The sequence below is a fragment of the Saccopteryx bilineata genome, chromosome 6 (assembly GCF_036850765.1).
Source record: "Saccopteryx bilineata isolate mSacBil1 chromosome 6, mSacBil1_pri_phased_curated, whole genome shotgun sequence".
NCBI lineage: Eukaryota > Metazoa > Chordata > Mammalia > Chiroptera > Emballonuridae > Saccopteryx > Saccopteryx bilineata.
The window spans coordinates 30732447-30759661 of record NC_089495.1 but is presented as its reverse complement, the minus strand read 5'-3'; the positions used below and the strand labels follow the sequence as shown (position 1 = coordinate 30759661).

Sequence of the window (27215 nt, the reverse complement as noted above, 5' to 3'; positions counted from 1 at the left end):
GTATCTTTAATATTTGCACAGCATACCTCCATTGACATGATTGATATTTGCCCCTAACCACACCGCAGTTCCCAAACCTATCAAGTTGAGATTGTATTTCTTCATAGCAGGCAAATGGAGCATTTGTTGAACCTGTCAAATTTAAAATATTTGGATTAAAACTCCCTTTTTTTCTGTCTTCTTCATTTCCTCATATATTATATGTCTCCTTTTTCTTTTTCTTTATTATCTAATTCAAAACTTTCCCTAATAGCCTGACTAGTGGTGGCGCAATGGATAGAGCATCAACCTGGGATGCTGAAGTTCCAGGTTTGAAACCCCTGAGGTTGCCAGCTTGAGCATGGGCTCATCAGCTTGAGTGCATGACTGTGGGATCATCAATATCATTCCATGGTCGCTGGCTTGAAGCCCAAGGTCTCTGGCATGGGCTTAAGGTCACTGGCATAAGCAAGGGGTCACTGGCTCGGCTTGAGCTCCCAACATCACCCCATCAAGGTACATATGAGAAGCAATCAGTAAACAAGTATAGTGCTGCAACTATGAGTTCATGCTTCTCATCTCTCTCTTCCTCTTTCTCTCTCCCTCTCTCTCAAAAAACAAAAACAAACAAACAAAAAAACTACTTGCCCTAATCAAGTTGTCAAAAATGAGAATTAAATTTAAAGGCAATGCATGTGTTATTCCTGCTATTGCTTCATTTTCTGTTATTTTCATCACAAAAGATGCAAGGAGAGAGAAGAGTTATAGAAATGAAAACCATGAGAGGACTTTGTGGAAGAAGGCAATAGAAAGATAACATAACAAAATTATACTCGTTCTCCTAGATTCTGAGAAGGAACTCATAAAAAGCCAGGTTATCACATAATCTCATTGATGAAACCTCATTGTATATCTTCAAGAACTCTAAAATAAAGAGACCAAAATTGCCAACCTATATATTTAACTTTTTTCCTTCATTACTATATTAGTTTTTTATCATTTTGCAAAAGACTATCAAAATCTTGGTAGTTTACAAGACCCATTTATAATGTCACAGAGTCAGGAAGTGACAAGTCCAGCAAGACACAAGTGATTTCTCTGTAAAAGGTCTCACTAGGCTGAAAGAAAGTCACTAACTGAGTCTGGAGTCCTCTTGTGAGCCCACTGGTTGTTGGTAGAATTGAGTTTTGCAGTTGTAGCTTCATTTTTTTTCTATCTGCCAAGGGTTGATCTTGGATCCTAGGAATTCCCCCTCAGGTCCTAGTCCCATGGCCCTCTCACAGCAAGGCAGCTTATTTCTTCCAAACCTTCTGGAGAATCTTGCTGACATGTCTCATGTTTAAAGGGCTCACATGACTAGGTTAGGCCCACTCAGAATGATCTATATTAATCCAAAGTTGACTGATTGTGGACCTTAATTACACCTCCAAAATTCCTTCAACCTCACTATATAATTAATCACAGGATAGCTATCCTATTATATATTCAGTGGCTCTGCCTCACATCAAAGGGGATTATCTAAGGCAGGGGTCCCCAAACGTTTTACACAGGGGGCCAGTTCACTGTCCCTCAGACCGTTGGAGGGCCAGACTATAAAAAAAACTATGAATAAATCCCTATGCACACTGCACATATCTTATTTTAAAGTAAAAAAAAAAAAAAAAAAAAAAAAAAAAAAAAAAAAAAACAAGAACAAATACAATATTTAAAATAAAGAACAAGTAAATTTAAATCAACAAACTGACCAGTATTTCAATGGGAACTATGGGCCTGCTTTTGGCTAATGAGATGGTCAATGTCCGGTTCCATATTTGTCACTGCTAGCCGTAACAAGTGATATGACTCGCTTCTGGAGCCGTGACGCGTGCGTCCCACGTCACCGGAAGTAGTACTGTACATGAGCAACGCCACATACAGTGCTCCTCTCACTGACCACCAATGAAAGAGGTGCCCCTTCTGGAAGTGTGGTGGGGGCCTCATGCAGCCCATGGGCCGTAGTTTGGGGACCCCTGATTTAAGGCATGGACATCAGGAGAGTCTGGGAATCATCTTAGAATTTGCACAGTTACCTTCTCTAAAATGAACCTTGCTAAGCCTAACTGATTCATTGATAAAAGCAAATAATATCTACCTCAATAGACTGTTCTGAGAATTGCTAAGAGGATTTATTCAGTCTCTGTTAATTGTCACCTAATCCTTCTCTATATTCTTTTAGATCACGAAAGTTTCTCCTGTTTACCAGTCCCTTCCAAGATTTACATTTTTCCCACTATTCTTTTTTTATTTTCTCCTAATTTGATATCTTTTCACTATTTTTAAACATTGGATCATCAAAGGTTATTCTGTATATGCTGTAAAAATAGACAATGCTATTTTTAAGTATTCACAATGTTTAATCAGTTCAGTTGTGAATCTGAGATACCAGATTAGGAATGCCAATGCAAGGCTTGTTAAACACCATGATGATATCCAGGAAAACTCAGAAATTGAGTAATTCAGTCCAGTTTGGACAGATAATATAAAAGAATATGTTAATCACAGAAGTCAGATGCATTCTGTTGAAAATTCAGTACAATTTTATTAGTCCATCTATTGCATGTAAAGGTACAATTGAGCCATATTATTTTTTTTTTGAGCCATATTATTAACTTCTCCCTTGAATACCTCTCATTAGTGTTAGATACTTTCTCTTAGTTCAGTCTGGGTTTTCCAGAATGAGATGAAAATACTAAAAGGGCAACATTTTGAAAATATGAAGTCACACGTCAAATAGTCTCTTAAATTCAGCATTCTGGCCAAGTCTACTAAGAGAATTTTCCTTTTACTACTCTAAATAATATACTTAGATTCTCTATATCTTATTATCCAATGTTATGAGGTATAATAAAATAGTGAACAAAGCCTAACATTTGACTCAACTCATCTCATGACTAACAGGCATTTACAATTTAATATATCTTAAAATCAAATTGTTTTATCCCTAGACTTCTTTATGTCAGTCGATGGGGCCATTTACCTGCCTCTACTATATAATCCAAGTCTTACTCACACTACTTCCCAAATACAACCTGAGAAAGACTACTTCTCACTTCTTCATTGGCCACTTCTTCATGGCCAATAGCTGGACTTATCAATTCTCCTCTAATATGCTACAACAGCCTTTTAATCAACTCCCTGCTTCCACCACTCTCCATTCCCCATGATGCATTCTCCAAACTATAAATCAGAGTAATCTTTTTAAAAACAAAAAATCATATATGTCTTTTTTTTTACTGATTTAAATTTATTGTGTTTACATAGATTCAAGTGTCCCAACAAATACATTCCCCCACCCCCGAATTCCCCTCAACATCCCCCGTACCCCACTCCCCTCAATGCCCTCCCCCCTTCCCTCCAGGATCCACTTTTCTACACTCTATAACGCTGTTATGTATATATAATTTCATCAATCTCTTTCCCTTCTCTGATCCCATCCTTTCATTCCCTTTCCCTCTGTCCACTTTCCCTCTGGTCCCTTTGATCCCACCTCTGCCTCTATTCCGTTCCTCAGTTCACATTGTTCATTAGATTCCTCAGATGAATGAGGTCATATAATATTTTTCTTTCTCTACCTGACTTATTTCACTTAACATAATAGTTTCCAGGTCCATCCATGTTGTCGCAAAAGGTAAGATTTCCTTTATTTTCATGGCCTCATAGTATTTCATTGTGTACCACTGTTTTTTAATCCACTTGTCCACTGATGAACACTTAAGCTGTTTTCAGATTTTGGCTATTGTAAACAATGCTGCCATAAACATGGGAGTGTTTTTCTTCTTTTGGATCAGTGATGTGGTGTTCTTAGGATATATTCCTAAAAGTGGGATAGCTGGGTCAAAAGGCAGTTCCATTTTTAATTTTTTGAGGAATCTCCATACTGTTTTCCACAGTGGCTGTACTAGTCTGTATTCCCACCAGCAGTGCAGGAGGGTTCCCTTTTCTCCACATCCTCGCCAGCACTTATTATGTGCTGTTTTGTTAATGAGTGCCATTCTGACTGGTGTGAGGTGATATCTTATTGTGATTTTAATTTGCATTTCTCTAATGATTAGTGATGTTGAACATTTTTTCATCTGCCTATTGGCCATCTGTATGTACTCGTTAGAGAAGTATCTACTCATTTCTTTTGCCCATTTTTTGATTGGATTGTTTATCTTCCTGGTGTTGAGTTTTACAAGTTCTTTATAAATTTTGGTTATTAACCCCTTATTAGATGTATTGTCAAATATGTTCTCCCATTGTGTAGTTTTGTGTTTTTTTGTTCATAATTTCTTTAGCTGTGCAAAAGTTTTTTAGTTTGATAGAGTCCCATTTGTTCATCCTGTCCTTTATTTCACTTGCCCATGGAGATAAATCAGCAAATATATTGCTGCAAGAGATGTCAGAGAGCTTATTGCCTATGTTTTCTTCTAAAATCCTTATGGTTTCACGACTTACATTTAAGTATTTTATCCATTTTGAGTTTATTTTTGTGAATGGTGTAAGTTGGTGGTCTAGTTTCATTTATTTGCAGGTAGCTGTCCAATTTTCCCAACACCATTTGTTAAAGAGAATGTCTTTATTCTATTGTATGCTCTTACCTCCTTTGTCAAATATCAATTGTCCATAAAGGTGTGGGTTTAATATTGGGTTCTCTGTTCTTTTCTATTGATCTATATGCCTTTTCTTATGCCAGTACCAAGCTGTTTGGAGTACAACAGCCTTGTAGTATAACTTGATATTAGGAAGTGTGATACCACCCACTTTATTCTTCTTTTTCAAGATTGCTGAGGCTATTCATGTTCTTTTTTGGTTCCATACAAAGTTTTGGAATACGTGTTCTATATCTTTGAAGTATGTCATTGGTATTTTAATAGGAATTGCATTGAATTAATAAATTGCTTTGGGTAACATAGACATTTTAATGATGTTTATTCTTCCTAACCATAAACATGGTATATGCATCCACTTGCTTGTATCTTCCTTGATTTCTTTTATCAATGTTTTATAATTTCCCAAGTACAAGTCTTTAACCTCCTTGGTTAAACTTACTCCTAGGTACTTTATTTTTTTGGTTGCAATAGTGAAGGGGATTGTTTCCTTAATTTCTCTTTCAGACAGTTCATTGTTGATGTATAAAAATGCCTCTGATTTCTGATTATTAATTTTATATCCTGCCACCTTGCTGAATTTATTGACCAGGTCCAGTAGTTTTTTGACTGAGACTTTAGAGTTTTCTAGATACAGTATTATATCATCAGCAAATAACGATAGTTTCACTTCCTCTTTTCCAATTTGGATGCCTTTTATTTCTTCTTGTTGTCTGATTGCTGTGGCTAGGACTTCCAGAACTATGTTTAATAAGAGTGGTGACAGGAGGCACCCCTGCCTTGTTCCTATCTTAAGGGGATTGCTTTTAATTTTTTCCCATTGAGTATGATGTTGGCTGTGGGTTTTTCATAGATGGGTTTATCATGTTGAGGTATGTTCCATGTATTCCCACTTTGCTGAGAGTTTTGATCATGAATGGGTGCTGGATTTTATCAAATGCTTTTTCTGCATCTATTGAAATTATCATGTGATTTTTATCCTTTCTTTTGTTTATGTGTTGAATCACATTGATTGATTTGCGGATATTGTACCAGCCATATCTCCCTAAAATAAATCCCACCTGATCATGATGTATAATTTTTTTTCATGTATTGCTGGATCTAGTTTGCTAATATTTTGGGGGGAATTTTAGCATCTAAGTTCACCAGGGATATTGGTCTATAGTTTTCTTTCTTTGTAGTGTCTTTATCTGGTTTTAGAATAAGTATCATGCTTGTCTCATAAAAGGAGTTTGGAAATCTTCCCTCTTCTTGAATTTTTTGAAATAGCTTGAGAATAATAGAAGTTAGTTCTTCTCTGAATATTTGGTAAAATTCACCAGTGAAGCCATCTAACCCAGGACTTCTGTGTGTTGGGAGTTATTTGATAACTATTTTGATCTCATTTGATGAAATTGGTTTGTTTAGGTTTTCTGATTCTTCTATATTGATTTTTTAAAAGATTATGTTTTGAGGAATTTGTCCATTTCACCTAGGTTGTCTAATTTTATAGCATATAGTTCTTCATAGTATTTTCTTTAAACCCTTTGTATTTCTGCTGTCAGTTGTTACCTCTCCTCTCTTATTTCTAATTTTATTTATTTGAGTCCTCTCTTTTTTTCTTGGTGAGTCTGGTTAAAGGTTCATAGATTTTGATTACCTTTTCAAAGAACCAGCTCTTGGTTTCATTGATCCTCTGTATTTTTTTTTTAGTCTCTATATCATTTATTTCCTCTCTGATCTTTATTGTTTCCTTCCTTCTTTTTCTTCTGGGTTTTACTTGCTGTTCTTTTTCTAGTTCCTTTAGATGAAGGGTTAAATTATTTATTTGTGCTTTTTCTAGCTTCTTAAAGTATGCCTGTAATGCTATGAACTTCCCTCTCAGGACTGCTTTTGCTGTGTCCCAAAAATTTTGAGTTGTTGTGTGTTCATTTTCATTTGTTTCAAGGAATTTTTTTATTTCTTCCTTGATCTCATTTGTAACCCATTCTTATTTAGTAACATGCTATTTAGTTTCCAAGTGTTTGTTTTTGTTTTTCTATTGTAATTGATTTCTAGTTTTATGCCATTGTGATCCAAGAAGATGCTTGATATAATTTCAATCTTCTTAAATTTGAGACTCATTTTGTGTCCTAACATGTGGTGAAGAAATATCTTCAAGAAAATAAACTCCAGATGAAAGCATTACTAATATTTGAAAATGCTCCAGGCCACCCACCTGGTCTTGAAGATGACATTCTTGATGAGTTCAAATTCGTGAAAGTCCTCTACCTCCCACCCAACACGACTTCAATCTTGCAACCTATGAATCAGCAGGTCATTTTTAACTTTAAAAAGCTTTACACAAAGCACTTGTTCTGCTGCTGCTTAGAGGTGCTTGAGAATATAATTCTAACCCTTTGAAGAGTTTTTGGAAAGATCACTACAACATTGTGATATGTTTCTGCATTATTGACTTAGCATTGCAAGAGGTTACAAGAAGAACCATGAAATCAGCATAGAAAAAGTTATGGCTTGATGTTGTTGCAAACAGGGACTTTGAAGGATTCGAAGCAGAAACCGAGACTGAGGTAGAAGCATTGGAGGAGATTGTGTCCCTCTGTAAGTTGATGAGTCTGGAGGTAGATGAGGATGACATACACAAGCTCATCAAGGAGTATGAGGAGGAACTCTCAACTGAGGAGTTGAAGGAGCTACAGATGATGCAACATACAGAGCTTCTGCAAGAGATTGGTAGTGAGGAGGAGGTAGAGTCGGAGGAAGTGATTTCTACAAGTCGAAATTAAAGACATGATGGCAATGTGGGAGAAGCTTTCAAGTTTCATTGAAAAGAAACACTCAGAAAAAGTTTCAACTGGTCCTTCTTCAGAACTTTTTAATGACACTTGTTTGTCACATTTCTGTAACATTTTAAAAGGCAGGCAAAAGCAAACCTCTTTGGATAGATTTTTATTCAAAAGTCCTGCAAGTGAAAGTGCTGAAAGTGCAGCCAAAAAGGCAAAAATGGGTGTTGATTAAATAAAAAATACATAATGTTAAGCTTAGGTTAAGTTCAAAGTTAAGAAAGTACATTTTGAGATGACGTCAGAGTAATGGCACTGTAGGGAGTGATACCGATAAATCTCCCCCAAAACTCAACAAGATCTTCAACCAGAAACAGAGAAAGTACATTTTTTACAATTAAGTTCTGTGGTTTCATTTTAAGTAAAGAAAGTGCAGTTTCAGTTTTGTTTAAAGTAAAGAAAATGCAGTTTTAGTTTCATTTAGTGTTAAGAAAGTGCAATTTTAATTTACATGTCTACAATGTCTGCATCTCTTCCTCCTTCCCTCCTCCTCCATCATTCACCTCTGTTAGCTGCACCTGTCTGTCTCCAAAGTAAGAATACAGTACTAAATAATACTTTTTTCTTTTATTTTATACATTTTGTTATGCATTGGTAAAGTATACATGTGTGCTTCTTAATTAAAAACATGTCATTTTTCATAATTTAGGATGGTTTGGGGATGTTTCACAGGGCTGGAATAGATTAAATCTATTTCAGTTATTTTAAATAGGAGAAGTTTATTTAATATACGAGTTGACTGACTTATGAGCTCAGTTACAGAACAAATTAAACTCATATCTCAAGGTACCACTGTATCAGTAATAACTTTAAATGTAAATGGATTAAATGCTCCAATCAAAAGACATAGGGTAGCTGCATGGATAAGAAAATAAGACTGCAGTGTAACCCATGCCCTAGCATTGGTGAGCCATATAACCTGCAGTTTTTCTTTAAGAATCTTGTGTCTTAAAGGCTTAAGGATTTTCAGAATGATACACTAGCAGTGGGTTTACTTTATAGTCACCGCTAGCATTTGCACACAATGCAAGGGTCAAACGGTCCTTCATGGGTTTATAGCCTGGCAGCTTCTTCTCCTCTGTGGTGATGAAAGTCCTCCAGGGCATTTTTTTCCAAAACAATTCTGTTTCATCACAGTTGAACACTTGTTGGGAGATGTAGCCTTCCTTTGCGATAAGTGCAGCAAAACGTGCAATGTACTCCTCAGCTGCCTTAACGTCAGCACTTGCAGCTTCCCCATGCCTCACCACCGAGTGGATGCCAGATCTCTTCTTGAAATTTTCAAATCACTCATGACTTGCCTTAAACGTATCTTCTGCTGTCTCTTTTGAGGTAGATGGTTCTTTATTCTTCAAATCGCCATAAATAATATGTGCCTTTTTGCATATTACAGTCTCCGTCACTGTATCTCCTGTCAGCACTTTCTCTTTCACCCACACCAGCAGAAGCTTCTCCATTTCTTCATATATATTTGTCCTTAATTGGGACAGAATTGTAGTTCCTTTTGCTGGATTTGCACTTTTGATGGCATCCTTTTGTTTAAGGATGGTACAAATTGTAGATGTATTGCAGTTGTACAGCCTTGCCAGTTCAATCACTCGTACACCACGCTCATGTTTTTCTATAATTTCTTGCTTTACTTCTATCAACATCATTCTCTTCTTCTTCTCACCAGTGTCCTTTACACTTACGTTCTTCAGCCCCATGATAGCACACAAAAAAAGTTAGTAAAAAATGCAAGAATGATGCAAGAATGAGTATAGTGCATGGGATTCGACTTGATTCAGCAGGTAACATGTGAGAAAGAACAAGATGCTGGTGTTGTGCTGCTGATACTGTAACCATGCACCAATGCGCCAACTAGTGGCAGCTTCCTGAATCACAACTCATATCTCAGAATTTCGCTCAGATCTCGAACAAAAATATGGACCGAGTCACAGCTTGTATCTTAGAAAATTCATATGTTGGTCTGCTCATATCTCAAAGTATCACTGTATGTAGCTGTTTATTTCCATTTTATTCTTTTAACCTGTATTCCTCTTTTGCTAGATTTCCCCCTCCCTTTGTTCTGTTTACAGCAGGCCCCTTAACATTTCTTATAGCATTGGTTTGGTTGTAATAAATTTCTTGAGCTTTTTTTGTTTAGGAAGCTTTTTATTTCTCCTTCAATTTTAAATGATAGCCTTGCTGAATAGAGAAGTCTTGGTTGTAGGCTCTTGTTTTGCATTACTTTGAATATTTCTTGCCATTCCCTTTTGGCCTTTATCATTTCTGTTGAGAAGTCAGATGTCATCCTTGTGGGGGCTCTTCTGTAGGTAATAGACTGCTTTTCTCTTATAGCTTTTAGTATCCTTTCTTTATCTCTTAATTTTTGTAATTTAATTATGATGTGTCTTGGTGTTGGCCTTTTGGAGTTCATCCTTAATGGAACTCTCTGTGCTTCTCTAACTTGTGTGACTTTTTCTTTCATCAATTTACAAAAGTTTTCAGCTATGATTTCTTCAATCAGATTCTCTATCCCTTGTTCTTTCTCTTCTCCTTCAGGAACCCCAATGATGCAGCTGCTATCTCTCTTCATGTTGTCACAGAGCTCTCTTAGAGTTCCCTCAGACTTTTTGGTCCTCTTTTCTTTTTGTTGCTCTGCCCCTGTGCTTTCGTTTATCTTGTCCTCTAAGTCGCTAATTTGATCCTCTGCTTCATTCATCCTGCTTTTAATTCCTTCCAGTGTGGTCTTCATTTCTGATATTGTATTTGTCATTTCTGACTGATTCTTTTTTATTATTTCAATGTTCTTTTTTATACATGCTATCTCTTTATTTAGATGCTTGTTATGTCCATCCATTGTTGCTCTAAGATCTTTGAGCATCTGAACAATCATTATTTTAAACTCTGCATCCAATAATTTGGTTATTTCCAACTCATTCAAGTCTTTTCCTGGGGATTTCTCTTGATTCATTTGGGTTGCATTTCTCTGCCTTCCCATTTTGTCTGTATATAAGAATATGTGATCACAGTAGTCCGATGTGTGTGGCATCTGTGTGCCCTAGGTGTAGTCTGTTTGCAGGCCTGCCACCCCCTCTGCTGCCACCTTGGGCTTTTGGGCACAGGCATTGCTGGCACCAGCCCGCTGCAGCTGTTGCTATAGTTTCTGCCTCTCCTCCGTGGGCAGGACTGTGTTTGCATGCCTGGGTTGCAAGCTATGGCCAGCCCGGCCTCCATACCTCCCCTGAAAGCGGGACTGTGCTCATGTGCCTGGGCTGCAAGCCCTGTTCAGCCCAGCCTTTGCCCCACCCCATGGGCAGGACTGTTCTCCTGTGTCCAGACTACAAGCCTTGGCCTGCCTCAGCCTTTGACCTGCCCCCACGAGTGGAACTGCATTCTCATGCTGGAGCCACAAGCCTTGGCCTTGTGGGCTGGGCTGCACTCCTGTGCTCAGCTGCAGGTCTCAGCCGGTTCACTAGCTTTTGCCTTGCCCCTGAGGGCAAGACTGCAGGTGGGACCGCTCTCTCTCACCTGGCCCACAGCCATGGGTCAGACCACTTTCATATGCCCTTACCATCACTGCAGCTTCCACCCCCACCAGGCGGGACTGAGCTTGCACAGGGCCTCATTTGCAGCAGCCCTGGCTTCTGCCCCCATGGGCAAAGCTGCGCTCATACCAGGGCCATAGCCATGGCCAGCCCCTGGCTTCCATCCCCGCTGGTGGGACCACACTTCCACATCCTGCTGCCACCCACTTCCAGTGAGCACTCAGTAGTGTGTGTGTGTGTGTAATGCAGCTCAGACCTTAACACTCAATACTGCATCCCTGATGGCTCCCTTCTTCTAAGTGACTCTGCTCTGAGTGCAGCAGCAGAACTTCTATTTGGCTGGTGACCCGCTTCCCTTTGCTGTATTGCTGGTTCCAGGAAAAATATTCACTTTAGATTTGGGGAGTGACTCAGCCCAGGGGTTAGGGTGGCTGTCCCTCAAAGTGTTTCTCCCTGTGCCTCCTAGATTACACTCTCTTCCTGCTACTCCAGTCCTCTCCTCTCTTCCTGTGCCCTGGAGCCCCAGGTGAGTGGTTGTGAAAGGGGTTTTCTGGTTGTTCCCTTTAAGAAGAGTCCTGGGTCTGAGAAATCTGTCTCTTTCTCACAAACAGTATCTTGGCTTGTTTTGCAGCTAAATACTGTTCATACGCCTCTTCTAGGCTCTGGAGCTGCAGACTGGGGTTTGTTCCTGGGGTCCAGGACCCACCCCTCTCCACTAAACTCACTTCCCACTGCGCAATTCCCTCTGGGCTGCTGTCTGCTCCTGGGAGCTGAGTAGCCCTCTCTGCATTTCCGTTTTTCCAACCAGTGTCAGTGTGGCTTCTTCAGTGATCCTTGGTTAAAGAATCCTCTTAGTTTAGTCCAAAGTTTGTTTTTCCAAACTTTGGTTCTTAAAATTAAGTTGTAATCCACTATGGTTCTGGGAGGTGGAAGTTGGTACGTCAACCTACTCCATCGCCATCTTGCCCCCTCTCACTCTAAATTCTTATAGTATTTTTATTTAACCATTGCATACGTACATCATAGTACAGTTCCATATTTTCTGATGACCAATTAGAATAAGACTTCTTTACACTTAAAAAACATAATTATATCTCACTACATCTGGTCATAAATAACAGATCAATATACAAAAGTCAATTGTATTCCTACACTCTAGCAACAAACAACTTGAAACCCAAGTTTCATAAAAACAATTGTTTTTGTAGCACCAAAACCAAAACACTGTTAGAAATAATATAAAATAAAGATATGAAACACACGTTCCCTATAAACTATAAAACATTGCTTAAAGAGATTACATTCTATTGAAGAGAAAGTGCTGCCCTTGTTGGGAAAAATTTAATGTCATTAACATGGACTGTGGCTAGCCAATCTGTTAGGGTATTGTGCTCTAGTATCATGTTAAGCAGAATAAGTCAGACGGAAAAAGTGAAGAATCATATGATTTCACTCATATGTGGGATATAATACTGAAAGCAGCAAATGATCAAACAAGCAAAACAAACAAACAAAACCTCATAAACATGGACAACAGTATGGTGGTTACCAGAAGGAAAGGGTAGAGGGTTAGTGAAAGGTAATTTGGTGTCAAATATAGAATGATGGATGAAGATTTGACTGTAGGTGGTGGGTTCAAAATGCAATATACAGATGATGTATCACATAAATGTACACTTAAAATCTATAATTTTATTAACCAATTCACTTCAATAACTTTAATTTTTAAAAAAGTGTTTATGTCCGTACAACTCTGCAAAGGGGCAAATATTATGGTATGTGAATTATATCTCAAAAAATCTGTTATTAAAAAATAAAGATGTGAACACCTTTTAAAATTAATATTGGTTGCCAATTATCATAATGTTAATGACTCAATAAATATTACTGAGAATCTAAGAGAAAAAAAAAAGCTAAATTTTGCCCTGTTGCTGTTGATAGGTTTTTAACTTAGCAACAGAGGTAGCTAGATCATATATATATATATATTTCCATTGATTTGAGAGAGTCAGAGAAAGAGAGAGAGAGAGAAAGGGAGAGAGAAAAGAGAGATAGAAAAGAGAGAAAGAGTGTGACAGAAAGCATTAACTCATTGTTCAACTTAGTTGCTCCATTTAGTTATGCATTCACTGATTATTTCTCGTACATGCCCTGATGGGTACAACCTGCGACCTCAGTGCTCCAGGATAATGCTTTATCCACTGAGCAATCCAGCCAAGGCTAGCCAGATTATCTTGATAAGTTTATATTTTTTTGAGTCCGATCATTGTCTCCAATACTGCACACATAAAACCTCTGTACATGGTTTCACCATGAACACACTAGGTACCAGGAGAAAGAGGCTGACTAACATCCACAGGACATATCATCTTGTTTATCTGATTACTGAGAGCCACCTCAAATGTGGAAAGAACTTTAGTGAGCTTTACATGCAACACAAATATCTTCACACTCAGGTTTCATAATTCCAATAAAACTGAGATTTATCTGCCCTCCTTAGATATGATATACTTTCTTCAGAGTGCCATGGTCTCCACAATCTAGAAGAAATGTATAAATTCTTAGAAACATACAATCTTCCAAGACTGAATCAAGAAGAAACAGAAAATCTGACCAGACCAATTACTACCAATGAAATCAAGTCAGTAATCAAAAACTCTAAAAACACACACACAAAAAGTTCTAAACCAGAAGGCTTTACAAGTAAACTTCATCAAATATTCAAAGAAGAATTAACACCTATCATTCTCCAACTATTCAAATAAATTCAAATGGAAGGAAGGCTTCCAAACTCATGTTATGAGGCCACCAATATCCTAATCCCAATAACCAGACAACACATCAAAAAATAAAAATAAAATTATAGTTCAATCTTCCTGATAAATAACAATGTAAAAATCTTCAACAAAAAATTAGCTGTTTTGGACCATGAATGGCAGGAAGCCATTATAGATTCAAGGCTTAGCAAAAGGCTAAGTTCTCCCCCCTCCATCTCCATATTTGGCTTTGATGCTGAGTGTTTGCACCCACTCCACTTCCTTCCTTGGGTTGCAGGAAGCGATATACATACCCTTCCTCTGACTCTGTTTGTTTCAGATGTTTGTAAATTTCACTAATGTATCCTGTTTTTGCCTTGGGAGAGTTCTTGTCTTAGCCTTTGATGTGCAACTTTGTATCAGGGTCCTTGATTTGCATAGGTCCATATAATAAAGCGAACTGGGGCTGTGAGGCACTCAGATGCTGCCAGGCAGTTTGAGGAGTCCTCCCGGTCCCATCGGTTTTGTTCTAACAAAGTGTGTTTCCTTAATTCCGCACCGTTATTTGGAGCTGCGCTGGTCCACGGCAAGTGGCGCCCGAACAGGGACTTGAGTACGAGGAAACTAAAACTGAAGGAAGGTGACGGAACTCCCCAAAGTGAAGTGCGCACAGTGAGTAAAGAAAGTTTTTGGGGAAAGTGTAGTTGGGAGTAAAAGAATATGGGACAGATAGGGTCAAAAATAAAGGACCTTTTTGTAAAAATGTTTCCATATGAAGACAAATCATTGTCTGAAGAGTATCAGGGTAAGCCGGAAACAGAGGGATGTGAATATGAGGATAACTTGAAGTCTGAGGATGACAGGGGGGATGAAAAATCCGTGGCTATGGCTGCCTTAGCCGCGGGGCCTCCGCTGCCCTCAGCTCCTTCCTACATTCAACCCTCTGCTCCTCCGTTCCCTTATCAGGCCGATTCCATAATCTATAGCTCAAAATCTGGGAAATCTCCTCTCCAACAATCTATAGACCAGGCTCGAAATATAAGGGAAACAATAGATGGCTTTGCCTGTTTTCCTATTGTGGAAAGACAGGATGATACAGGGAGACTAGTGCGAGAACATGAACCTGTACCTTTTAAAACTCTGAAAGAGCTTAAACTTGCTTGTGCTCAGTATGGGCCTACTGCCCCTTTTACACTTGGTTTATTAGATACCATTAGTGCAAAGGCTCTTCCCCCAAATGACTGGAAGGCGATTGCTCGTGCTTGTCTCTCTGGGGGTGATTATTTGTTGTGGAAGTCAAACTTTCATGAAAAGGCTATAGAGCTGGATGAGAAAAATCAGCAAGAGGAGGTTGCTGTTACTGTAGATATGTTAACTGGAGAAGGACAGTATGCCCATATGGCAACTCAATTAGAGTATCGACCAGCTATTTATGATATAATTAATCAGCTAGCCACACAGGCATGGAAATGCCTGCCTATTCCAGGGACCAAACCAGAAGAATTTGGTAAAATTAGGCAGGGTGCAGACGAGCGATTTCAAGACTTTGTCTCACGGCTAACTCAAGCAGTTGAAAGAATAGTAGGGGATAAAAATGTGGGAAAGGTTTTAATAAAACAACTAGCCTATGAAAATGCTAATTCTGCTTGTCAGGCTGCACTTCGGCCTCACCGCAAGAAGGAAGATATAGAGGATTATATTAGAATTTGAGCCGATGTTGGGCCTTCATACATGCAAGGTCTTGCCTTTACCACAGGTAATAAGGCAAGATTTCCAGGACAAAACTTTGATAAAGGACAGAACAAGCAAAGGAAGGAAGGTCAGGGAAGTACTTTTGCCCGTGGAAACTGTTTTCAATGTGGGGGTTCGGGGTATTTTGCTAAAAATTGCCCTGCTTTCCCCAGATATTGGTCTTGGCCTCTCCCTCAAGGACAGCCAGCCCTTAAGGCTCCAGACCTCTGCCCACTTTGTAGACAAGGGAAACATTGGAAGAATAAGGGGAGGCCTAAATGTACTACCGCAGGGCAGGGAAACGGACAATGGGGCCCTCCCCGGCCCCATCAAACAATAGGGGCAATGTCAGTGTTTCCTCAGCAAATTCAGATTCCAGCAGGCCAAACATTGCCCAACTATCCCAGGCAACAACAGGCAGTACAGGACTGGACCTCAGTCCCACCTCCCAATTCGTATTGACTCCAGAGATGGGACCTCAAGCCATACCCACTGGAATTTTTGGGCCACTTCCCAGTAACACAGTAGGAATTTTGTTAAGCAAAAGTAGTTTAACTATGAGGGAATTCTTTGTTCTTCCTGGAGTGATAGACTCTGATTATGCAGGGGAAATTAAAGTAATGGCTCACACTTTGAGGAATATAGTCACTATCTCCCCTGATATGAAAATTGCTCAATTAATCCTTTTACCTCTTTTAAGACAAGGCCAAACCCCGCTAAAGGGACCCTGAGAGAATCAAAGATTTGGTTCCACTGATACTGCCTATTGGATTCAAAAAATAGGTCAGGAACGCCCTGAAATGGAACTAACAATACAAGGGCGTAAATTTAAAGGGCTTTTAGATACTGGGGCTGATATATCTGTTATTGCTGAGCTACATTGGCCTCCTTCCTGGCCCACTCATGCAGCAGCCACAGAATTACAAGGTATGGGGCAGAGTAAATCCCCTCAACAAAGTTCTAGTTTTTTACAATGGGAAGATAAAGAAGGTCATTCTGGATTTTTTCAGCCTTATGTGCTTCCTGGATTGCCAGTTAATTTGTGGGGTAGAGATGTTTTGAAAAATATGGGGGCATTGCTTTTCAGTCCTAATAGTTTAGTTAGCACTCAAATGCTTGATCAGGGATTTTTGCCCACTAAGGGTCTAGGGAAAGAAGAGCGAGGAATTCTCACCCCCATAGAAGTGGCACCCAATACCAGAAGGCATGGATTAGGATATCAAAATTTAGCATAGGGGCCTTGGAAGCTCCTGATACCCCAATAATGCACTGTGCAGACCCAATTACTTGGAAATCAGATAATCCTGTATGGGTAGACCAATGGCCCCTTTCTTAGGAGAAACTTAGGGCAGCTGCTCAATTGGTACAGGAACAGCTACAGCTTGGGCACATTGAACCATCTAATAGTCCATGGAATATGCCTATATTTGTCATTAAAAAGAAATCAGGAAACTGGAGGCTATTACAAGATTTGAGAGCAATAAATAAGACTATGGAAATTATGGGTCCTCTCCAGCTAGGACTTCCTTCTCCTATTGCCATTCCATGGAACTATCACCTTGTAGTTGTTGATTTGAAGGATTGCTTTTTTACTATTCCTTTAAGCCCTCATGATTGCAAGCGTTTTGCATTCAGTGTTCCTTCACTTAATTTTCAGGCTCCCATGGAGCGATACCAGTGGAGAGTTTTGCCTCAAGGTATGGCTAATAGTCCTACCTTGTGCCAAAAATATGTTGCTCAAGCCATCTCTCCAGTATGAAGGCAACACCCTAAGGCATACATAATTCATTATATGGATGATATTCTTATTGCTCATCCAGATAAAGACACTGTGTTGACCATTTTGCAACAACTAGAATATTCTCTGAAAAAATCAGGACTTTATATAGCTCCTGAAAAGGTACAGCAATCTTTACCTTTTTCTTATTTAGGACAAATTATTGAGGGACAACAAATTCGCCCACAGAAAATAGAAATCAGGACAGATCATTTGCAAACTTTAAACGATTTCCAGAAACTGTTAGGAGACATTAATTGGCTTAGACCTTCCTTGAAATTAACTACTGGAGAACTGAAGCCACTTTTTGATATTCTTAGAGGCTCAGCTGAACCAGCTTCTCCTCGGCTACTTACACCTGCGGGACAACAAGCTTTAAAGCTTGTAGAAAAGGCCTTGCAGCAAGCACAACTAAAACGCATAAATCCTGAGGAATCAATTGCCCTACTAATATGTCCCTCAAGTTACACTCCAACAGGACTATTGTGGCAAGCTTCAGGTCCTATTGAATGGATTCATTTAGCTGTTACTCCTAAGAAAGTTTTATCTCCATATTTTTATCTTGTTGCCTCCTTGATTATCAAGGGGCGTAGGCGACTCTTGCAGCTTATAGGTTTTGAGCCACAGACTGTTGTTGTTCCTTTTTCAAAGGATCAACAACAATGGCTCTGGGAAACTTCCACAAAATGGCAAATCGCTTTTGCAAATTTTACAGGCCAAATTGATTCTCACTACCCAGCTGATAAAATAGTTCAATTTTCATTAATTACTACCTTTATATTTCCTAAGACAATTGTTAATGAGCCCATTCCTGAAGCACCTATAATCTTTACTGACGGATCCAGCTCAGGAATAGCAGGCTTAATAATCAATGGACAGCTTTATACTGAAACAGTCACCTTAAAATCAGCCCAAAGAGTAGAATTACATGCCATTATCATGGCTTTTCAGCATTTGCCATACTCCTCCTTTAATTTATATACAGACAGCAGATATTTACTCATGGTTGTTTCCACTATAGAGACTGCTGTCTTAGGGACAACTGCTGATGAGGAACTATTTCAGCAGTTCCTCCTACTTCAAAGACTTGTACGTCAACATACAGCTCCGTGTTTTATAGGACATATTCGAGCTCACTCCATGCTCCCTGGAGCTTTAGCGCAAGGGAATGCCCTTGTTGATCAAGCTACCCAAAAGAAAATTATTGGAGCAACCATGACAGATCAAGCAATTCAGTCTCATACTATCCATCACCAGAACGCTGCAGCCCTGCGTAAACAGTTTCAACTTTCTCAGGAAGCAGCATGGCAGATTGTTAAATCTTGTCCAAGGTGCCCTATATTACAATCTGTCCCTTCGTTTGGAATTAACCCTCGAGGACTCCTACCGGGACAACTTTGGCAAATGGATGTTACTCATATACCTTCATTTGGCAAACAATCCTTTGTCCACGTTACAGTAGATACTTATTCTGGATTTATAGTAGCCTCTGCCAGAACAGGAGAGGCTGCTAAACATGTTATAGCTCATTGCTTGTATGCATTTTCTATTATTGGACTTCCTAAACTGATTAAAACTGACAACGCTCCTGCATATGTAGGAAAAGCATTTACTACATTTTGTCAGACTTTTGGACTTGACCTAAGGATAGGAATTCCTTACAATCCCCAGGGTCAAGGCATTGTAGAGCATGCACATCAAACACTTAAAAACCAATTGAAAAAAATTTAAAAAGGGGAATTATACCCTCAAATTCCTGCAAATCTTCTTTGTCATGCTCTTTTCACTTTAAATTTTTTGAATACTGATGTACAGGGTCATTCAGCAGCAGAGAGACTCTGGAACCCTGCAAGGAAAGCCTTCCCTGAAGTGCGATGGAGGGACTCACTCATAGGAATCTGGCAAGGGCCAGACCCTGTTCTCTTATGGGGCCGAGGATATGTGTGTGTTTTTCCTAGGTCTGCTGAAGCTCCTTGGTGGATCCCTGAACGACTGGTGAGACACCATGATTCTAGATGAGAGTCTCACTTTACAAGAGCAGTTGCATAAGACTTACTATGCTCTCTTCCCTTTCTCAATTATTATCTAATTTTTTTAAATGTTTTAGATCATTTTATTTTCCTGCTCCATTGCTTGAAAAGAGGGCGAAATGGGGGCCTGATTTGGGTATTGCTGAATAGAAATCTCATACGGCCGTCTTGAGATTTTTTGAGAGAGATCTCTGTTTAGTATATATCCTTATTACGCTCCTATTAAGATAGCCCTACTTAAGATCAAGCAGACCATAGTTTAATCTCTAAAACCCCGGGTTTTACTCTTGATATGTGTGATTGTATGTGAAGTCTTTGTTTAATGTCTAAGTGTTTTTGTTTATAAGGCCTGAATTAAGTCCGTACATGAAAAGTAATGATGATAATAGTTTTGGAAGTGCCGCCTGTAGTATTGAAAACAAAACGGGAATAATTTCATTTACCTACATGGATATGATTTTGTTTGGAATAAGTAGAGCTGGCTCATTTTGGATCCAAAAGACTTGCTGGTTTGGCCAGGCTGCTCCAGGCCGCAAGTGAAAGGCTTGAAGCAGCATAGATTTACATAATAAAGGTGTAAAGATTTTTTTTTGCTGTAGAAGAATAATGAAGATCACAATGGGATTTTTCAGTTTTGATATGTACTCTTTAAGGTGCCTGTTAATTAATATTAAGGGGGTGTTTTGATAAGTGTGGGAATGTTGTTTGGAGGTGCTTTTACTTTTACTCTATTTTTGTTAAAAGTTAACAAAGTCAAGAATTTCTTGCAATAGAAGTCAAAATATTGTAAAGTGTGATTCAATTGTAAATAATATAAAAAGAAAGGGGGGGGGAGTCATGTCCTGGAGCTCCTGCAGGTCTACCCTGTCATGCCTTTTACTTCAAACAGTTTCTTTTGAATGCTGATGTACAAGAGATGCCAAAAAATTTTTGTCCTGCAAACTACTACCCTTTTTTTATTTTTATTTGATTCCAGCTAATAACACTGTTTTGTTCTTTTCTGAATAGCTCCAGATATATAGGCAGATAGGGACCCTCAAGCCCCTCAGCGAGATCTTCTGAGCATGGCTTTTAAGGTACCAAGAGGCCAAAAAAGCCCAAAGGAGATCAGGTAAAATACTAGCTCTTGGCATACGCCCTCAGAGGCTCCAACGCTCCAACTGGAACTTCATCAGGGCCCTGCTTCAATAGTGGAAAGGATGGTCATTTAAGCCAAAGCCTGCCAGGCTTACATGCCTTTGCTGTGAGGAAGAAGGGACACACTGGAAGGTAGGCTTCCCCCTCACTCCTCTAAGGGAGGGTTCAGTCTCTTCCAGCCCTGCTCCAGCCACCTGTGACCTAACCTTGCCCAGAATACTGGGATTTGCCACTGAAGGCTAAAAGGTGCCCAGGGCCATCGGCCCCTTCTACGACACTGTGAATGAGCCTGGGGTATTTCTTCCAAGTAGCCGGTAGACTGGTCTCCTTTACACAAGGGCCATTTAACTAGGTCTTGCCTGAATATTCAGGTTTTTTATTCTTCCCTCGAAGATCTCTGTTGTGGGTATTGATAGTCCTGTTTTCTGCTGCTTTGATTAATATATAGTCTTTCCTTTATTCCTCCTGCCTCAATGCCCCACTCATATTTTAGGCTAGGACCTACTCCTAATACAGAGCTCCTTTTTTCCTTTTTTTGCCAACTTACAAATTTACCTCTGCCACCCAGCTTAGTGTATCCCAAGGTTCTCCTCACCACTCCATGGCTGTAAAGCTCCAGTATAGGATCCCTGGGTTCATCTTTCCAGTTTAAAGAAAACGGAAGCTCCGTCTTCATGCGTGCTACAGATGGCTTTTCCAGTCTACCTGGGTCATTGCCAGCTGGGAAGCAGCGGTCATTGGGACTTTGATGCTAACTACAGAGTGTGGAAGTGTGACGGCAATTTCAGTGCCATGAGGACTTCTCCTGAAAGTGGACTTTTCCTGGACTCCTGCTCCTGTGACAGTTTTTGATGGACTGAACTGGGGTTGGGTTGCATTTGCAGAGATTTGGAATGGTGTTGGTGCCAACTTGGACTTGGTGAACACTTTAAGGACATTACTCTTTTATAGATTCTTGTTGTGTTAGCTTAAAGAGTTTGCTTAAAGGCTTTGATCACTGTGATGTATTGGTATACTTGTTTTGGGTATCTGTTAGCATTGGCTATACTAATTTTGTGTTTGTTTTGTATTTTTTCCATCTGCCTCCAAATTAGAAAATCAGATGAGTGCAAATCTCAGCACACAAATTAAAAAGAAAAGGGGGATATGTTGTGGACCGTGAATGGCAGGAAGCCATTATAGATTCAAGGCTTAGCAAAAGGCTAAGTTCTCCCCCCTCCATCTCCATATTTGGCTTTGATGCTGAGTGTTTGCACCCACTCCACTTCCTTCCTTGGGTTGCAGGAAGCGATATACATACCCTTCCTCTGACTCTGTTTGTTTCAGATGTTTGTAAATTTCACTAATGTATCCTGTTTTTGCCTTGGGAGAGTTCCTGTCTTAGCCTTTGATGTGCAACTTTGTATCAGGGTCCTTGATTTGCATAGGTCCATATAATAAAGCGAACTGGGGCTGTGAGGCACTCAGATGCTGCCAGGCAGTTTGAGGAGTCCTCCCGGTCCCATCGGTTTTGTTCTGACAAAGTGTGTTTCCTTAATTCCGCACCGTTATTTGGAGCTGCGCTGGTCCGCGGCAATTAGCAAACCAAATTCAGCAATATATTAAAATGAACATACACTGTGATCACAGGGAATTTATTCCTGAAATGCAAAGTGGGTTCAATATCCCCAAATCAATTTATGTGATACACCACAAACAAAAAATAAAAATGATTATCTTATCATTAGATACAGAAAGAGAATTTGACAAAACCTAGAACACCACTGATGATAAAAAACTGAGAAAAGTGGGAATAAAAGGATTATATCTCAACAGAACAATGCACATATATGACAAACCCACAGTTAATACTATACTCAACAAGTAAAAGTTAAAAGCATTTTTCTTAAGAGCAGGAATAAGACAAGGATGTACATCCACATTAACACTTTCATTCAACATAGTGCTGGAAGTCCTAGCCACAGCATTCAGTCAAAAACAGATAAATAAAAGGCTTTCAAATTGGAAAGAAAAAATGTAAAACTGGCATTATTTCCAGATAACATGATACTATACTGCTTACAAAAATTAAGAATTTTCGAAATGAATATGAAGCAATAAAAAAGAAGCCTTTGACTTTTTTTATTAAACAAGAACATCAGAAAAGCAAATGACAAGTGAAAAAAAGTTGTTTGATTATACAATGTGATGCAAAAACAACTTTTATTTCATTGGTGAAAATGCACTATACAAAAGGCTGAAAGTACTAGAGTATCTGCACACTCCCAGATCCCCTAACCCTAAAGATTCCAAATAATTGCTTTTAGGGAGGGAAAGAGGGACAGACAGGTTGGAAGGGAGAGAGATGAGAAGCATCAATTCCTCATTGTGGCATCTTAGTTGTTTATTGGTTACTTTCTCATGTGTTCCTTAACTGGGGGGCTCCAGCAGAGCAATGACCCCTTGCTGAAGTCAGTGACCTTGGACTCAAGCCAGTGACTTGGGCTTCAAGTCAGCAACCTTTGGGTTCAAGCTAGCAACCATGAGGTCATGTCTATGATCCCACACTCAAGCCAGTGAGCCTGCGCTCAAGCAGGTGAGCCCACGCTCAAGCCCGCGATCTCGGGGTTTCTAACCTATATCTTCTGCATCCCAGTCTGACACTCTATCCATTGCACCACTGCCTGGTCAGGCCAACACAATTCCTTTTAAAATACTAATGGCTGCCCTGACCTGATAGTTCAGTTGGTTAGAACATTGTCCTGAAGTGCAGAGGTTACTGGTACCATCCCACGTCAGGGCACATACAGAAATAGATCAATGTTCCTGCTTCTCTCTCCCTTCCACTCTCTTTAAAAATCAATAAATTAAACATTTTTTAAAAATTAAAAAATAGGTCCTGGCCAGTTGACTTAGTGGATAGAGTGTCAGCCTGGTGTAAGGATATCCCAGGTTCAATCCCTGGTGAGGGCACACATGAGAAGTGACCATCTGCTTCTCTCCTCCTTTCTCTCCCCCTTTTCTCTCTCTTTCTCTCTCACAGCCAGTGGCTTAATTAGTTCAAGCATTGGCCCCAGGTGCTGAGGATAGCTTTTTGTTCCAAGCATTAGTTTTAAGCACTGAGGACAGCATAGCTGATTTGAGCATCAGTTCCAGACAGGGGTTGCCAGGTGGATCCCAGCCAGAACACATGCAGGAGGAGTCTGTCTCACTGTCTACCCTCCGCTCACTTGAAAATTTTTTTTAAATTAAAAAAATACAATGGCTTATCTCACAGATCTAGAACAAATATTTCAAAAATTTATATGGAACAACATAAAACCCCAAATGACCTCAGCAATCTTGAGAAAGAAAGGAAAAACAAAGTTGGAGGTATCACACTATCCAATATTAAACTATATGACAAGGACATAGTACTGAAAACAGCATGGCATTGGCACAAGAACCAGCATATAGATCAATAAAACAAAATAGAGAACCCAGAAATAAACCCCATGCTCTTATAATCAAGTAATATTTGACTAACGAGGCAAGAACATACAGTAGTGTAAAGATAGTCCCTTCAAATGGTGCTGGGAAAATTGGAAGATACATGAAAAAATGAAACTAGACCATCAACTTAAACCATACAGAAGAATATACTCAAAATGAATTAAAAAGTTAAATAAATCACAAAACCAAAAAATCCTAGAAGAAAACACAGTCACTAAAATCTCAGATGTCTCTCAGAGCAATATTTTTGTTACAAAAGGGAAAATGCAGGCAAGGCAAATGAAGGAAAAAATAAACAAATGGAACCACATCAAAATGAAAAGGTTATGCACAGCAAAAAATGAGATGAAGGAGAAGGACAGGAGAAGGAAGGAAGGAAGGAAGGAAGGAAGGAAGGAAGGAAGGAAGGAAGGAAGGAAGGAAGGAAGGAAGGAAGGAAAGAAGGAAGGAAGGAAATCAATCCACTGAATGGAAAAATATATTTATCAATGATACATTTGTAAGGGGTTAATTTTCAAAATAAATAAAGAACTTATGCAACTCAACATCAGAAAGATAAACAATCCAAGTTAAAATTGGGCAAAGAGCCCTAGCCAGTTGGCTCAGTGGTAGAATGTCGGCCTGGCATATGGAAGTCCCAGATTCGATTCCTGACCAGGGCACAGAGAAGAGCACTCATCTGCTTATTCACCCTTCCCTCTCTCCTTCCTCTCTGTCTCTCTCTTCCCCTCCCGCAGCCAAGGTTCCATTGGAGCAAAGTTGGCCCGGGCACTGAGGGTGGCTCCAAGGCCTCCACCTCAGGTGCTGGAATGGCTCTGGTTGCAACAGAACAACGCCCCAGATGGGCAGAGCATCGCCCCCTGGTGGGCATGCTGGGTGGATCCCAGTCAGGCGCAAGCAGGAGTCTGTCTGACTGCCTCCCCGTTTCCAACTTCAGAAAAAAAAAGAAAAAATAAAGACAAAAGGTAAGTATTAGCAAGGATATGGACAGAAAGAACTTTTATACACTGTTAATGAGAATGAAACTGATACAGCTATTATGCAAAACAACATACAGACTCCGTAAAACTTAAAAATAAACTATCTTATGATCCAACAAACTCATTTATATATACATATAAATTTACATAAATAAATAATAATATATAAATATATAATGTACTGCATGATGTATATTATATAATTATATATTATATATACATTAACATATATGTATTATACTATAATATGAACAAATTATACATTATATTATGTATTATATATAACAGTTATATATTATATTATATATGATTATAATATAAATATATATTTAATAAGGCCCATATTATGCATATATATGTAATGGATATATTGATATTAAGTAGCTTAATTGTGGAAATTATTTCACAATGTAGATGACTAACAAAATATCAAGTCATATACCATAAATATACTGTATACATTTTAGTTGTCAATTACAGTATACCTTAATAAAAAGAAGAAAATCTTATAGTAACAGACTACAGTGTGGGGATTGCAGGAGAGAAAGAGGGGTGAGGAAAGGTGGAGGAGGGGACAGGGGAGATAGATGGTGATGGAGACTTGACTTGGGATGGTGAACACAGTGCAGTATACAGATGATGTATTATTGAATTGTACACCTGATAACTGTATAATTTTATTAACCAATGCCACCAAAAAAAACTCAATAAAAAATATTTTAAAAAGATAAGTGAAGTCAGGCCTGAGGGAAAAATAGTTTGAAAAATAAAAACATAGATGTAAAACAGAATAAAAAATTTAAATGTAAGTACATGGAATATAAATTACATCTATAATTGTCCATTGTTTTATTAATGTTAATAAAATATTGAGACCAATTATGTAGATGTTACAAAACAACATTACCTTGTCCAAATATAATTTTACAGCGTTCATTAAGATCATGGCAGTCTCCATTATAACAAATGTATCTTCCATTACACGTACGTCCATTGAGTATAGTTATATCAGGATCACAAGCTGCTGAGCTTCCGTTACACACTTCAGAAATGTCACACTCAGAATGCACAGCAGGCCTACATGCTTTACCTGCACTTTGAAACTAGTAGAAATTCAAATATGAAAAATAAAGCATAACACATAAGATTGTTATGTTAATATTTATTTCAAAATTGTGCTATTTCATTTATAGGTTGATGATCTATTTATTCACTAATGTCTCTTAATATCTTCTCTAAGAAGTATTGTGCTAATTATATGGAAAAATATGAATGTTTTTAACTAAAACAGGAGATAAAATGTACACACAAGGAAAAGTATAACACCAATATGCTGTGATGACAGTCAAGGTTTCCTTTGGGTGTCAGCACAAGGGAAGAAAAATCACTTTTAGCTTGTGATAATTATTCCTTTTGAATGAAATTAGTGTTAATTAGACAACTTCCATATAAAAGATACTTATTCCAACCATAGTTTATAAAGATGGAATATCTAGAATTACAATCTTTCTCCTGAATTATCCTACAGTTAAATAATACTTTTACATATAGAATTCTAAAAATCTTAAATCGGCGTCTATCTCAGACTTCTTAATTGATGGTTTCCAGTTCACAACAAAAAGATCAGAGGTAAGTATGTAAACACACAATAAGATTCTAGATAAAAATAAAAAACTGTGTCAGTGAAGGACAGCCAAGAACATAGAACTCATGGTTGTTAGTTCAATAGAGGGATTCTCATATGATAAATTTGTTAAAAATATATTCAAAGAACTAAAAAGGAAGACAGGGGACAGAGTAAACATCTTTACCATATAGCCTAAAATATGACCATTAAGACAAATGACCTTTGTAAAAATAAGACTGTAGTTTTAATTTTGTGACTATCATTATTTATACATGTATGGGAAACTCTGTGTCTTTCAATTACATACCTACAGACACCTAGCAAAACCAGTAACATTTTTATTTGTAAAATTTAAATGTTGAATAAAGTGAATAAAAGTGATCCCTTTTCATGGAGATTTTATATATTGAAGAATTCTATAGTAGGTCTCAATCAAGGCTTAAAAACAACAGCATTGGCCTGGCCTGTTAGCTCAGTGGTAGAGCACCGGCCTGGTGTGTGGATGTCCCAGGTTCTATTCCCAGTCAGGGCACACAGGAGAAGCGCCCATCTGCTTCTTCCTTCTCCACACACTCCCACTGCGCTTTTCTCCTTCTCTCTCTCTCTCTCTCTCTCTCTCTCTCTCTCTCTCTCCCTCTCCTGCAGCCATGGCTCGATTGGAGCAAGTGGGCCCTGGGTGCTGAGGATAGCTCCACAACCTCCGCCTCAGGCGCTAAAAAATAGCTCCGGTAGCAACAAAGCAAGAGC

At 38.8% G+C, this 27215-nt stretch overlaps 1 protein-coding gene across 1 annotated transcript in view; it reads right to left on the bottom strand.

The window, feature by feature from the left end:
* ADAM32 (ADAM metallopeptidase domain 32) overlaps window positions 1-27215 on the bottom strand; it is a 112675-nt gene that overhangs the window by 13025 nt on the left and 72435 nt on the right. Inside the window, exons 13-14 of the mRNA XM_066237503.1 lie at window positions 25749-25944; window positions 27-132 (exon numbers count right to left, since the gene is read on the bottom strand). Coding sequence (XP_066093600.1) covers window positions 27-132; window positions 25749-25944 — 302 coding nt within the window. The remainder of the gene's footprint in view (window positions 1-26; window positions 133-25748; window positions 25945-27215) is intronic.